This window comes from Oryzias melastigma, linkage group LG12 (genome assembly GCF_002922805.2).
Source record: "Oryzias melastigma strain HK-1 linkage group LG12, ASM292280v2, whole genome shotgun sequence".
In the NCBI taxonomy this organism is placed as follows: Eukaryota; Metazoa; Chordata; class Actinopteri; order Beloniformes; family Adrianichthyidae; genus Oryzias; species Oryzias melastigma.
The window spans coordinates 8,911,658-8,926,412 of NC_050523.1; the positions used below are offsets into that span (position 1 = coordinate 8,911,658).

General features: G+C 43.4%; 1 protein-coding gene across 1 annotated transcript in view; it reads right to left on the reverse strand.

Annotated features, from left to right (window-relative positions):
• Positions 1–254: 254 nt before the first annotated feature.
• LOC112163413 (inactive tyrosine-protein kinase PRAG1) overlaps positions 255–14,755 on the reverse strand; it is a 19,472-nt gene continuing 4,971 nt past the window's right edge. The window contains exons 4-6 of the mRNA XM_024299783.2: positions 7,791–7,933; positions 5,582–6,342; positions 255–2,247 (exon numbers count right to left, since the gene is read on the reverse strand). Coding sequence (XP_024155551.2) covers positions 1,108–2,247; positions 5,582–6,342; positions 7,791–7,933 — 2,044 coding nt within the window. The 3' untranslated portion in view covers positions 255–1,107. The remainder of the gene's footprint in view (positions 2,248–5,581; positions 6,343–7,790; positions 7,934–14,755) is intronic.

A 14,755-nucleotide genomic window follows, 5' to 3' on the forward strand; every position in this document is an offset into this window, starting at 1 on the left:
ACTTTGCAGTGTATGCATGTTTATGATCTCTATCTAGTTAAAAAATAGACATTTTTTATGACTGTAGAAATAGGAATTAAACATGTTTTTGAAACGTAAAAATAACTACTTGAATGAAAAAAAAAATTGGATCCTTAATTTTAAAGCAAAATTTCCAATTTAAAAATAAGGGAATTTATTTTTAAAATATTGAAGTTTTTTTCTGTATTTTTATATGTGGCTTTATTGTGTAAAAAAATAATTTCAAAAAACACTGTCAGAAAATATTTGCACAGGTTTATTAACAGATGCAAATGATAGGCACACAAAATAAACCGTTTTGTTGTTTTTCCTCTTCCTGGTGAAGGAAACCCATGAAAGAGTCTGCAGCAAACTTCATCTGCAGGAAGCAACATAACAAAAAAAAAAAAAAAAAACCAGAATCCAGTGACTGCTACGGTGTAACAAATCTCATAAATACCACAGACAGCTGCACATATTCATGGCTTTGTTTTTGTTCTTTTTCTTTAAGACCTGCTCGGGGTGGCGTTTTATTTTAAAAATCAGCTACAAATCATCTGTACAGAGCTGCTTCTGGAAACACTGTGAAAGACCAGTTTCACTAACGACGAATGAGCTGTCATATTTACATTTGGTTTGACTCACTGTAACACACGAGGAACAAAAAGGCACCGTAACGAACCGGATGGGCGGGAAAGTAAGATTAGGAGGCGGAACTCAGTAGGACACCCCCTGGATTTCACTTAAGGAAGACCGTTTATGTGCCCGTGACCCAACAGAGAAGGTGCTACAGAGTAAGTCTGAACTCCACGACTTCACTTTCAAGAAAATAAGCAGTTAGTTGCACATTTAGACACAATGAAGCGTGGCAGGCTAACACAGATTAACTTCTCATGTTAAACACCTCCTCTAATAAATACAATACAGTGTCAAACCCGAAACTTTGGTAAGTTTGTTATCAAGTAGCGACTCCAGGTCCGTCCTAAGAGTACAAAACAGCTCAAGCCAGAGTGTGTTTTGTCATTTTAAGTATCAGTTCCTCCAGAGGATCACGGATCTTCAGATCTGACATCGTCGGCTTTTCTGTTTTCTTTTTTGATTGAACCGTCACTTGAGGGAATAGAGCAGTTCGGCGGTGTGGCACAGGGAGAGGGGGTGGGCCGAGGAGAAGTACTGGCAGCACAGCCAGTCCTCCAGCTCGGCGTTCCTCTCCGGCTCCAGCGAGCGCTCGGCGAACTTCATCATCAGCAGGGCTCTTTTCACGTCCAGCCAGTTGAGGAGGCCCTCGTGTCGGGATCCGTCGCCCACGCCGCCCCCTCGGCCGTGCCTCTCCAGCTGCTGCTCCATCAGGTCCTTCCTCGGGCCCCACAGGAGGCTCTGCAGGATCCGCTTGGCCTCCTGGATGTGGATGCGCTTGATGGGGTCGGGCTGCAGGAGGAGGTGGGCGAGTCTCTGGAGTCCAGAGGAGTACAGGGAGAGCGGCGGGACCGGGGGCAGGTCCTCGGAGCGGTAGTCCTGCTCCTTCAGTGCTGGACTCACCTCGAAGGGGTTGGGCTGGTGGAGGAGTTCGTAGATCAAGATGCCCGTCTGGAACTCGTCAAACTTCCGGTACTGGGCTGCGGAGACGATCTCGGGAGCCAGTCTGGCGTGGTCGCGTTTGATGCGAGGATCGCCGCTGGTGGAGCATGCGTCTTCGGGGGAGCGGCGCTTGGCCTTGGCAAAGTTGCTGATGAGCAGGCGGGGCAGGTGGCGCTGAACGTCTGCAGAGGCGCCGCCGTCTGCGTCGGTGGGATGAATAAACTGTGAGGACCTCCGCTGGTGAGACACCAAAAGCAGGTTCTCCAAGCACAGGTCGCGGTGCGTGACCCCGTGCTCTTTCAAATGCTCCAGGCCGTTGCAGAGCTGCAGCAGGAGGAAGCAGACGCGCCGCTCGTAGATCTCCGGCTGCTTTTTATGGAAGACCGCCCACTCCCGAACAAAGTCGGCAGCCGTCTGATGCGGAATGTCGGGAGTGATGACCACCACCCGCTCTCGATCTCCGTCCTGCACAGGGGTTGAGGGCTGATGTGCGGATGGAGGCGGGGAGCTGGGCAGCGCGGCCTCGTCTGGAGGCAGCATGCTCTGCGGCACGCAGGCGAGGAAGTGGCCGCAGTCCTGCTGCAGGTTAAAGTGGGAGGGGATGGTCTGCTGCACCGACAGCCCGTACAGGTGGCCCTGCTTGGTTTCAATGGACGGACTCTTGCAGATCTGGAGATGCAGATACAAAAAAGAGCAGAAAGACAGAAATCTAATCAGTCAAGATGAATAAAATCCTCCTTGTCAAATGAGTTGAATCTGATTATTTGGTGCACACGCTTAAAGAATCAGGTTGACCTTTCAAAATAAAATAACATTTCATTATAGCAGGTTTCTATAACTATGGATGATCAGGAAATCCTAGTTTCTCTATGTGGCTTTCTCTGAAAAAACAATTTTTCTTCAAGAAAGTTTTTCAACAAAGCCTGCATTCATCTTCTAAAATAGGAGCATCTGCTTAAAGGTTTAGATAAGATGTTGGATAATGAAGATGTGGTTTTCTAATGAGGAGGGTTTCTTAGGAAACCGGGTTTTCAGAAATCAGGTTACTTCAGAGCATGTAAACGGATGAGAGCCAAGTCCGAAAACTGCAACTTGTTGAGAAGCGCATCGATTTGCAGTTTACAGAACTTGAAACATAAACCTATTGCAACATTTTTTCCTTTGAAGAGGTACTTTTTTTTTAAATTTACTTTCAATTTAGAGAACAAGTTAAGAGGCAGCTTAAAGCTTTTACTTTGTGCCAGCTTTTAAACTGAAAAACCAAAACCCAGGTCAGTTCACTAATTAACCACTAGGTGGCTGGGTGCAAAATTACAGCAGTCCTTAGTTACTCAAATAAAAAAAATAATAATAAAACACAATTTGCTCTAGATCCAAAAAATAACTTCAAGCGGAAATAAAAAGAGACTGGATACGGATTACACAGACGATATTTGATAAACATCAATTAGCCAAAATCCATAAACGTGTCGTTTTCTAGGACATAGTTTCTGCAGAGCGGCAGGAGTTTACTTAGAAATTCATCTCTGAGTTGTAACTGAGAGCAACACCGCACCCCCTTCCTCTCACCTATCTGTTTACATCCTCTCCCTCTAGATTACAGCCCCTCACCCAACAAAAATGGAGAGCAATATTGGAGCTAACCAGCTTGTACAATTTCGAGTTATTTTTTGTCCACTCCTAAATAACAATTTGAATAAAGAAATTCTCAGAAAGCTTAATTTTCTTTATATCATCATGAGAACAATGCCACAAGAGCATGTTAAAACACAAAAAAAACATAATTTTCCATTTTTTTTAAGTTTTCTTCTGTTTTTAAGCACACAAATCGTATATCCGGTAATTTTTTAACTTCTTAAAAACTCTAAAAATAAATCATAAATGTAGATTGTGTTTATGTCAATTGAATTTGTGAAACTCAAAGTATCTTGTTTACAACCAAAATCTATGATTTTAAAGGGAAATTACAAAAACAACAAACAAATCAGCAAAGCTCAGCATCATGACTGTAGAGAAAGTCCCAAAGTTTTGCATGAAAAGAAAACAGCCCCTGTATATATGAAGCTTATGCTTGGCAGTTATTTGGTCCAATACTCCTTAATTTCCATAAAACGGTTGGAGTCACTGCACAGTCTGGTAAACAGCATGATAGAGCAGGACCTCTTACGTTTCTGTGTCTGTGTTAGCGTGTTTTGACAACAAGGGTTTGTCTGGCTATGAAATCCTCCCCGGAATGTAAATGAATTGGCTCTTGAATTATTAAGCAAGCGGAGCAGCCAGGCAGCTCTGTAGTAACACCTTCAATACAAACAGCTGCTGCACTGTGAGGCAGATTTGAGCACAAAGATCAGCGAAGGCTGAATGAAGCCACACTGCGGCTGTTTTTACAGCAGTTCTGAAGGACTGAGCTGCAGGGAGACCTTCCCAACTACAACCGGAGAACAAACCAGACAGCTGTTTGTTTGTAATCTCCTCTTTATGTCGCCTTGCTCCTAAAAACATTCACACCCTCTTGGTAAATGCTTCCCCAAAAGAAGAGAGGTAGATAGGGTTGGTAGAGTTGGGATCCACAACCAAACTACAATATTATTCCAATTTTAATTCATTCAAGGTTAACAGTTGCACAATTTTTATATAAATAACAATTATGTCTCATGTTTTTATATGAAAACTATTTTATTCAGTAAGAAAAAAACTGTTTCCGCACGTGTAATTTAACGATTGAAACATTACTGCAGCAGTTGTGGTTGCTAGGAGTCCTGGTTGACCACAAAGTGTCACATGTCACTTTAATATCTAAAACTGCTGCTATTGCTGAATTGGAAAAGTCTTCTTCTGCCTAAGACACATTTTAGTTTAGTTTAGTTTTCAAGTTTACTTTTTTGTAACATGTGCACTAGCTGTAGTTCACTTTTTATTTGTATGCTAGCCGTAGTTCTTTCTTTGTAGTTTGTATGCTAGCCGTATTTAATTCTTTATAGTATTTATGTTAGCCGTAGTTCATTTTTTATAGTGTGTATGTTAGCCATAGTTGATTCTTTGTAGCCTGTATGCTAGCAGTCGTTCACTCTTTGTAGTAAGCAGCTAGCAATAAAGTTGGACTTTAAGCTGCGTTCACACTGGCTGTGATGACTTTGAGTGGCCACTTTCAATAAAAACTCTATGCAAATGTGTGTAGACAAGAATTTTGGGCTTCCACATCTAGAATTCTTTTGATCGTACGTCACCACTTGAGTTATCAAGTCCGGTTGCGGATTCTACGTACAAATCAGGCGTTCATCTATCGCTTGCTGAAGGTTCAACCGGTTGTGACTCTTAATCGCAGCACTGTAACCAATCAGGGACTTGGATTTGGTAGTGACGCGTGGTGGTGGACGAGTGATAGTAAACAGAAAAAAAACAAAAGAAGAAGAATCCCCTCCCTGCTGCTACCTGCCTATCTTGCGCTGGTCCTGTGTGAACGTCATTGACTGGGGAACGCACCATAGATGGCCGACATGAATGCAGTTGGTCACATGGATCTACATGGGTGCTGCAGGTTTTTGGGTTGACCTGGCCCATGGAGGATTGTACACACAGGCCGCTACGTTATAAGCGCAGATGTATTTAGGAGGATGAATTAAAACACAAAAATGTAGACATTGCTGGCACTGACCCTTTTCCTTCTTCAGAATAAGGCTGCATTAGACTATAATATTCCCACTGGAATTTATATTTCCGGGATTTGCCTCCTGGATTATTCCGAGTTTGTCAATTCTTTAATGTAGAACAAAAAAGAACAAGAAGGAGCAGGTAAGGTCAGAGGAATCTGAGAGTTGAAGGACATGGTGCAAACGTGCTGCATGATAACTCAGCTGCGGTCTATAGGAGGATATCGTCTCTAATAAGACCAGCATTAGGGTGAGATCACGTGGTTCAAAGAGGAGCTGCTTGTGGGATTTCTTATGGGAACTGTTCAGTAATTATAACGCTTTTTATCTTAACCACAGTATTAAGAGATTACCTTCACAGCGTAGGAGTTGCAGGGATCCAGCGCACAGGCAGCAGAGTAGTAGACAGCATCCCCTGCATTGCAGCTCGGCTTGTTAGACGTGAGTCTGAACAGGGACCAGTTGCTCTCGTCAAATTTGAGCGAATTCTTCTGGGATCTGGTGAAGTGGTCTTCGCATTTTAAAGCCAGTCGCCTCAGGGACTCTGCATACAGGCCACCCAGCTTGGAGTACACACCCTCTCTGCTGTCGATGTTGCTCAAGAGGGTCTGGAGCTGCAGGCTGGATCCCACATTTGGTGCAGAACCCGTCTCCGTTGAGGAGAAGGGCGCGCTGAGCTGAGGAGAAGACGAGCAGGTGATGCTAGTCCGGCAGTGCACGCCCAGCCGCCCCTGGTTCTTGAGGGGCTCGTCCAGCGTTCGGGACCTCAAAGGTCGGGTTGGCAAAGGTTGACAGCGCTCCAGAGACTCGTTGGATGAGAAAACGGGCCGCGAGTCAACAGGACTGGAGGGTAAACTGGAGCGGGAGCTGGAATCGGCCGAGCGGCAGACGTTGCTCTCCGAGCCGGTGAACGGGAGGCGTGGGTAGGCTCGGACAAAGGGTTTCCCACCATCTGGAGCTGAAACTGTGCGATTGACAATTTTTTTCTCCGGGAGAGGAGGGGGCTGGATGTTCAAGCTAGTACAGGAGATGGGGTTGGGAGAACACGGAGCAGACGCCACCGGAGTTCTGGGAAACGGTGAAGAACAAGACATCCGTGCAGCATTCCGAGACCCTTAAAGAAAGAAAAAGTTAGTAAACCTTCAGTCCTGACCTTTATTCATCCAAATAAAATGCTGACATACATAAAAACCAAACGCAACATTTGAGTTTGACACAAAAATCAAGCTGAAAGACCAGAACAACAGCTGGTAACTATTTCCCTTGCTTCATCTCCCCTTCCGTTTGATCACAAACCTCTTTTCCCAAAAGAAACTCGCACAGTCTTCTGTTGACGCAGACACTCAAAACATCTTCTGTCCAATTATGATCCATTTATCAATTAAAGACTTAACGTACATTGACATAGCGATCAGGGAGCCAGACGCTGAGATAATGATGTGGTAGAGTCTTCAATGACTGCTTTCACAGGGAGAAGGCTGATGAGAAAAAAATCTACTCTGTAGGATGTAGCCAAGCCCTTTTCCCTCTCTTTATCAGAGCTAGTAATTATCTCTTCAAACAACATTGCTCAGGAAGCTGCGGCAATTAAAAGCGTCTGCGTAGCGCTGAGGTTGAGAGCTGACATGTCAGGGACACATGCCACTCATTGTGGGACACGTCTCGGGTCTGACGGGAATCTTCAAGCATGTTATGAAAACTAACGCACAGTCATAACACAACGCTCCAAGAGCAGCAGAACAGGAGATAAGCGGCTGACTTAACCTTGCCCTGGTAATTCTCCTCTTTCTGTTGTGGTTATATTGCAAAGTCATCTTTCATGAGAGCAGTAATAATAATTTGAAAAAAGGAAGAGAGGATCAGCCTTTAAAAGTGACATCCACATGCTCTGATGTTAAACCTGGACCATAGTGCTGGGCGATTTAGAAAAAATAGTATATCATGATTATTTTATTTCACAATAACAATATATATCACAATATACCACAGAAAAGTAAATTTTCAGTTATTTTCTGGAAAAAAATCCACAAAAATGTCATTACTAGTAACTTTCAGTTCTGAGTTAAGTATCCGTTTATTTTCAGCAGGGATGATATTAATATGCTGCCTCAAATCTCCACTTTGACCTAAAAACCTGTGCTACCATGTTTCTTCCCTTATTTTAAAACCCGAATCAGTAAATCATTTGGAAACTCTGAGAGGAAGTCAAACTTACTTGTGCGTATTTCTAAACCGAAACATCGATCATAATCTTTAGTGTTGGACATGCCAACGTTTCCAAACTGCCCCAAGTTCCCTTCTCCCTTTAGACTGACGGTCTTTTCTGAATTTATGGGCTGCAGTTCTTTCGTTTCATCTCTTTAAGTGCAGTTGTTTCACTTGCTGCTTATGCATTCTCAATTACTTTCTGTCAGACACACAATGACGGGTTTTAATGTTTATATGAGATTTTTATTTGCTCGACTCAAAGACCGATCGAGCCAAACGGAAAGAGACTTTTGTTTCTAAGCAGCTGCAACTCTAAGAACAGATCAAGTGAAATCCACCGTAATCTGGACTCACCGGAGTCGGCCGTCAGACTGTCGGTGGATGCAGTGGGTAGACTGGTACTGCCCAGACCTGGAAAAGATGAAGGGCTTTCGGTTGACCTTTGCTGGCTGCAGCGATCCAGCTCCAAGTTACTGCCACTCATCCTAATACTCCCTCTGCAAAGAAGAAAAAAGGGCAACATGAATATGCTGGCACAGGAATTTTACTGTTGAGCTGCAAGCCGTAACGCAAGATGGTTTTCTGCGAAAACAAAAATTCTTTTAGTGCATCTGTAAATATGGAACCAGTAGCACTTCCTCTCGTCCATCATCTGAACCATAAAAATGTAGAGAAAAGACAGAATTGTTTCATTTTCATAATCACAGAAACACAGTCAGGAGTGGTTTCTCTTCCCTCTTCCAGGAGTCATACTTCTCTGTTCAAAGTTGACATAGAAGCATCAGAAGCAAAGCTGCACAAGTCCCAACAAGATAAAACTGAGGTCCATAACCCACTATATCTATGGTTTTGAGTGAGACTGTGTCCCTTCCACTAAACTCAAATGTATTTCCAATAAACTAGTAGGGTTTTGTATTGGCCATTTGTGCAAGTGTCTTGGAGACTCATATCAGCTCTTGTTTTCAAGCACAAAAAAGCAAGGATCCTCCGATTGTGGTGTTTTCTGTTGGGTACTCTTAAGTCTGCACATTTAGGATGGGCATTTGAACATGAATATTGGAACAAAGAAAGGGTCAACACTTTCACTTCCTCTTTCAGATGGTTTGAGGGCAGATCAGTTCACCAGGGAACCATCAACCACTTGTTACACAAGTGAGTATGTCTATTAGAACAACTTCACAATAGAAATAAACACACGTTTTTCTGTAGTGTCGTTGTTGTGGTGCAGAGGCAGAACAGTTGACCTTGAATTGGAAGGTCGTAGGTTCAGTTCCCACCCTGCCTGCCCAAGGAATTCCTTGGGCAAGACACTGAACCCCACATTGCTCTTGGTGGTTATAGGTTGGTCTCTGTGTTAGGCAGTGAAGCTGCCATCAGGGTGTAAATGTGTGTTTATGAGTGAATTGGACCTTAAGTGAGGATTGAATAGCGTTGTACAAGTACACATCATTTACCATTGATTTCTGTGATTTAATTTGTACTTGGGTGACCTTTATGAACTTCATTGTTCATTTTTGAGATTGAAATTGTGCCACAATCAGGGTGCAAGCTCTTATCGCTTATAACTAACTGATTGTTGGTTTTAAAAGGACCTTATTTCAGAGGTTCCAACAACTTTTTGGCTCGTTTGTTCAATTGCTTCAAATCAGGCCAAGATGGCAGCCACTAAAAGGACTGTAACACTGACTACAATTGGGAACAACATTTGGTCACATACAAGCAGCCAAAATGAGCTTCCTCTTTTCTCCGTAGGGTGGGTGGGAGCTCCCCTAGAGATAGGGTGAGAAGGTTGGGGACCAGGAGAGAGCTTGGAGTAGAACCGCTGCTCGTCCACATCAATAGAAGCCAGTTAAATTGCCTTGGCCATCTTGTCCGGATGCGGCCTCTCTGGGAAGGTGTTCCAAGCATGTCCCACTGGGTGGAGGCCCCAGGCAAGACCAAGGAAACACTGGAGAGACTACGTCTCTTGGTTGGGCCTGGAAATGTCTCAGAGCCCCCTTAAAAGAAGTGGCAGAGGAAAAGGAAGTTTGGGCATCTTTGCTTAGATTCCTGCCCCCATGACCCAGAAGACGATGGATGTATCTCGTCACACGACTAGAGGATGAATCGTCCAACTGGCCGATACTGACAAGCATCCACCAAAAGAGCTTCACTGAGGCCAATGTTGAGGTCAATGCCAGGACTTTTTTGGACGCATGGAGACAAACAAAGCAGCACAGACGCGTGTGCCTCAATGGTTAGAGGCCTATCTGTGCAGACAAGACTCATCTCAAACCAGAAACTCAAAATCCAACATCTTGCTAAGAATCTGAGAACTCCTAACCTGTTATGTTACGTTTACATCACCCTCAACAATGCACATTCAAGGAGCCACTTCTGATGAAAAGTCTTTGTAGGCCCATGTAGATGCCTCACCTACCATGCATATCTTGTAGACTACAAAGAAACCATATTAAGAGCAATATTTGCACAGCTGTAGTCAGAAGTTTTGTCCTCCTTACCTCTGTACCCTTCCTAAATTCCAATGAAAACTGCAGGACGAGAGTTTTAGTCGAGGTGACCAATGAGGCCAACTGCAGCCATTCATTTGTCTGATTATACACATTAATGGCTCTGTAAGGCGAGGTCCCACTCTTTCCCTGCATCTCTCGTTCCCGTCCTCCATCACAAAATGACTCCTCGGTCCGTTTATCTCCCAGCGCTCGACTTCAATTCCACCATCCATCAGCAGAACAAACAGCGGAGACGGGGAAGAGCGAACCAGAGAGACAAACGGTGAGGCTTTCTCAGCAGGTCAGCCGGCTGAGGGATCCGCTATCATTTAACAGACAAAAGAGTTGTGATGAAAAGGGCAGCGCGAGCGCTGAGGCGCTGGAGAAATGGTAATGGGTTCAGGGATTATCGTTCCATGTGCGTGCCTCCCTCAGGTTCATGGAGATTTGTTTCCAAAACACGAGACTGTCTGCAGAGAAAAATGCTAATAGCCCGAAAACTTGAGCCCAGAGTCAGATCAGGACAAGTTCCTCATTGTTAATTGGTCTGTTTGCTGTCTATTCATAGAAACCCTTTATTTGCATTGCATTTCACCCAGACTTCTCATTTCCCCTAAAATAAGTTTGACTTTAACGGCAACATAAAAGCCCCCATCACTCCAGTCAGCATTTCATACAAGGCTGGCTGTAACCACATAGCCACAAACGTAAACAGTCATGTTTACACCCTCAGCCTGTTTACACACATGCGCTACCATGACATTGTATTAATAAAACAGTCTCACAGGAAGTGGGCCTTAAAAAAAGAACCTGAGTGGGGTTACATCTCTCAGCCTGAACCCCGACGGAGCTGTTTTGGTCGCTCACGCACCACTTTCTGACGTTTATTCTCGACTTAAATGTATCAAATGTTTTCATCTGAGAAGTGCACAGGTTAACACACCACAATTAAAAAAAGAAATCATGTGAGGGCTAAGACTAGGTCTAGAATTCTGGGTTTAGACTGTACACAAAGAGGCGTGCTTCGCAACATACTCCCTCCATGAGTTTGACACTTTAGACCCTGTTAGCTGATCTGCATGTGTCACTTTGTTAAACATCTATTCTTACAGGTTGACACCAATGACTGTAAATGAGAACTGGATAAAGTGACTCCTCCCCTTTGTATTTTAAATAGGAAGTACCCAAGAAGCCAAAATCCTATAGACTTCTATAGAGAAAAAAACAGATATTACTATTGCTATTGTCAGAATAACCTTTATTGTTCTACCTTTTTTAATCATCATCTTACCAATTCTAAATAATTTTAAGATTTTTGTTTATCTTTATTACAAGTTATTCAAGTTATAAACTGACCAATCAGACGCCTCAATAAAATAAAAGTGCATGGTACTTTCAAAACATTTTATTGACAGATTCTCCCGAGCCCGATTTCAAGTTTAAGGGGTGTGGACTTCCAACAAGCTCACTCCTGACTGGTGAGGATGGTTGCTAGGGACAGAGGCGGGGGCTCGAGTCACAAGATTTGGACTCGAGTCATTAATTTGACAACTTTAGACTTAACTACACAATGACTTGTGACTTGACTCGGCCTTTAACCCTCTCTCGTGGAAAAGCTTGCTATTCTCCCCCAACTCCAAGGATTAAGGAGTATATTCAGAAAGCACTATCTATGTTTATTTTTGTTTGTATTTATATTTCTGTTTATATTCCTTCATTCCATCCACATTGATCTGTCTGAGGCAAGTTTTTGATCGAATCGTCCTAAATCTTTAAAAAATGTTTCAAAATGAAATGAATTCATTATATTAATATTGGAACTGGTTACCATAGTAACGACGATTAGGACCATTAGATGTCTGGTTCCAACATGGCGGTTACATGTTTGCAAAAACATGGCGACTGCTTTGACTTAATTTCATTGGAGCCAGAAGTAAACGATTTTCTGTGTCACACCCACCTTGTCCAGTTCTCATATACAGTCAATGGTTGACACGAGTTTTCTGAACGTTTGCGTAGTTGGTTGGGTTTTTAGCCGACATGTTGTGTAATCGCTGAACTTTGCCATCCAAAGCAAGGCAGAATAACGCCCCATTGTTTCCCTCCCCTGATTGTGAGACAGTAACCATGACTATTCTGTCATAGAAGCCAAAGATCCATTAATGTTTGACACGATTCCTCTTTATCTTTTTCAGACAGCTCCAACTTGTTATCGACTCCCTCGTCAGCCTTTAATAACTGCAGCTCGTTTTCAAGTTTTCACGCCAGCACATTTGCACAATTGCATCTATGCTGCTGAAGTAGAGAGGAGGAGGGGAATAAAAAGGCTTCTGCTCCCCCCCCTTAAGTAAAAATTGCTTTGAATGTGACCTTCCAGACATGCAAACTCTGCAACAACTCCCCCAAATGTCCACAAACACAGACATGAAGAACGGTGGTGGACCGATGCCTACCTCATGCTGCAGAAGCAAAACGTCCGTGTGGGGACGATGGGCGCAAACTGACCCCGGACAGGATCGGCGGTCCCCCCTAAAACCCCGCCACGTGTAGTAACACAACCCAGATTACCCCACACACAAGCCAGGAGTGTATTTAAAGGGTCTCAGCTGGAAAAGCAGCCAGCATCCTTTATGCATGTGGGGCTAATGCATGCTCCCATTCCAATGCCGGTTCAGTTTGGAGCAGCTTAAAGAGTGTCAGGCAGCAACAAGATGCTATCTTCTGTAGTGCAAAAAAAACGGGTTGCTGTGGGAAGGGAGGGGCAGACCGTCTATGAACACTGATTTACAGAACAAGACACAGATCGAGTCCAACCAACTCCAGAACACGTGATCTGTAGATTCTGCTTCTATCGGGGGCAACCGGTTGCCAGGCCCAGACAGTTTGGGAGTCGCCGGCGGCAACAATCTGTTCATAAGCCCCTCCTAGCGGCAACCTTCCACAGACACGCCTTTCTTGTTAAGAAGAGTGCACCAACACACACCTCTCAGGTTGACCCTCCATGTGTGTTTGATGTGAGGGAAATGTGATCAAAGGAAGCACATTTTTCTGCACCATCTGGGCCCCCTAAATGATTCAGCCAGGAAGCAGCCCCACCAGGAAGCAGCTCTTTTAGGGGCAAATGTTCTCCATTCATTCAAGAAATAAGGATCTAATATCCTGCCATTAAAGACCCGTCACAGGTTGATGTTTAAAAAAGAATGTCCAGGAGGACTTGCTGATTAAACACGATAAACTTGGAACTGTCGCCGGCCGCCTGAAGGCGTGTTCCCACACGCGGCCCAACAAAGTATTTTTACCAGCGCAGAACGCCGGCTGCATCACTACAGGGGGAGATGGATCCTGACCAGGATTACCACGGGCAGCCGGCCTCTTGGACCGCCTCAGAAAGAGCCTCCTCCCAGGATACCTCCAGATAATAAAAACATCTGTTTGTTTTGGGGAAGTTGATTAACACGTCGCCGGGCCGTTCCCGGATGAGTTTATTTTCAGAAGATCACTTCATGCTCCGATAGCTGCCACACGGACCCGCTTCTCTTTTTGTTTTTCAGCTTTGGGGAGCTGACTCGAGGCAGATCAATTTCTGTTTGGCCTCAAACACCGAAAAGGTTCTTATGGAATTAGTTTATGTGAAAGTATGGATCTCAACATCACTTCAAACATAAGGAATTTGAATATTTTAGAGACAAACTTTGATAATATTATGATCTATTTCAAAAGTATTCCCAATAGTCTTTTAATTGATTTTTTTGAAAGAAAAAAATCATAAAAACCTTACATTTCCCATCATCCATCTGTTTACACGTCGTTAGCTTACAGCCCCAGATCTATTTCAAAAGTGTTCCCAGTGGTCTTTTTAACTTTAATCATGTTGTTTTTAGCCAAAATCATACAATGTGTGTTGTTTTCTAGGACATAGTTTCTGCAGAGCGTCAGAAATTTTCCTCTGAGTTTAAGGCGGGACTGTTTGTTTAGAGGAGGGGTGTCGAACTCCTTTCCAGAAATTCTGTCTCATCTGCTGCTGATTACCTGTATCAGGTGTGTTTGGCCTAAAATACCTGGATTTGACACCCCTAGTGTACAGCAACCCTCCCCCTTTACTGTTATGAGAGCTCTCTGTTTACATCCTACTAGCTTACAGCCTCTCATAACTCAAGCTAACATTAGCGGTACAACAACACACAGTTTTGAGCCAAATCTCAGCGCAGACAAGGGAAACAAAGACATGAATTGCATTTTTTTTTGTCTTTTCCTAACTCCCAATTTGAATAAAAAAATAATTCTTTATATATGAGAGAAATGCCACAAAAACATGCTAAAAACATCAAAACCTAATTTTCCTTTCTTTACCTTTTGTGTTTTTAAGCACAAAAATCATGTGATGTTTTAACTTCTAAGCCCAGATAAAACCAACAATTAATAAAAATCTAAATGAACCTGAAATTTAAATTGTCTTTACGTCCATTGAATTGTGAAATTCATAAAGTGTCTCGTTTACACACAAGAAGACGTAAGCCTGCCCCCATTTCCTATTATCAATTTGTTAACAAGCTAGCTTACAGTCCCCAACCAAACATTACAAGTGCAACAGAATGGCGAGCAACATTGAAGCTAACCAGACGTACAGTTTTGAGCCAGATGCCAGCTCAAAGACGCACGTGGATTTATTTGTCTGGAAGCGGATGAATCAGAATAGAACTTAGCTTTACTAATTCCTTTTGATTCACAAATATTTGAATAAAACAAACTAATAAATGCTTCTTTAAGGTAAATTTTCTTTATGTATGCCCCCACTATCAAAAACTGCAACAACTTGCTAAAAAATAC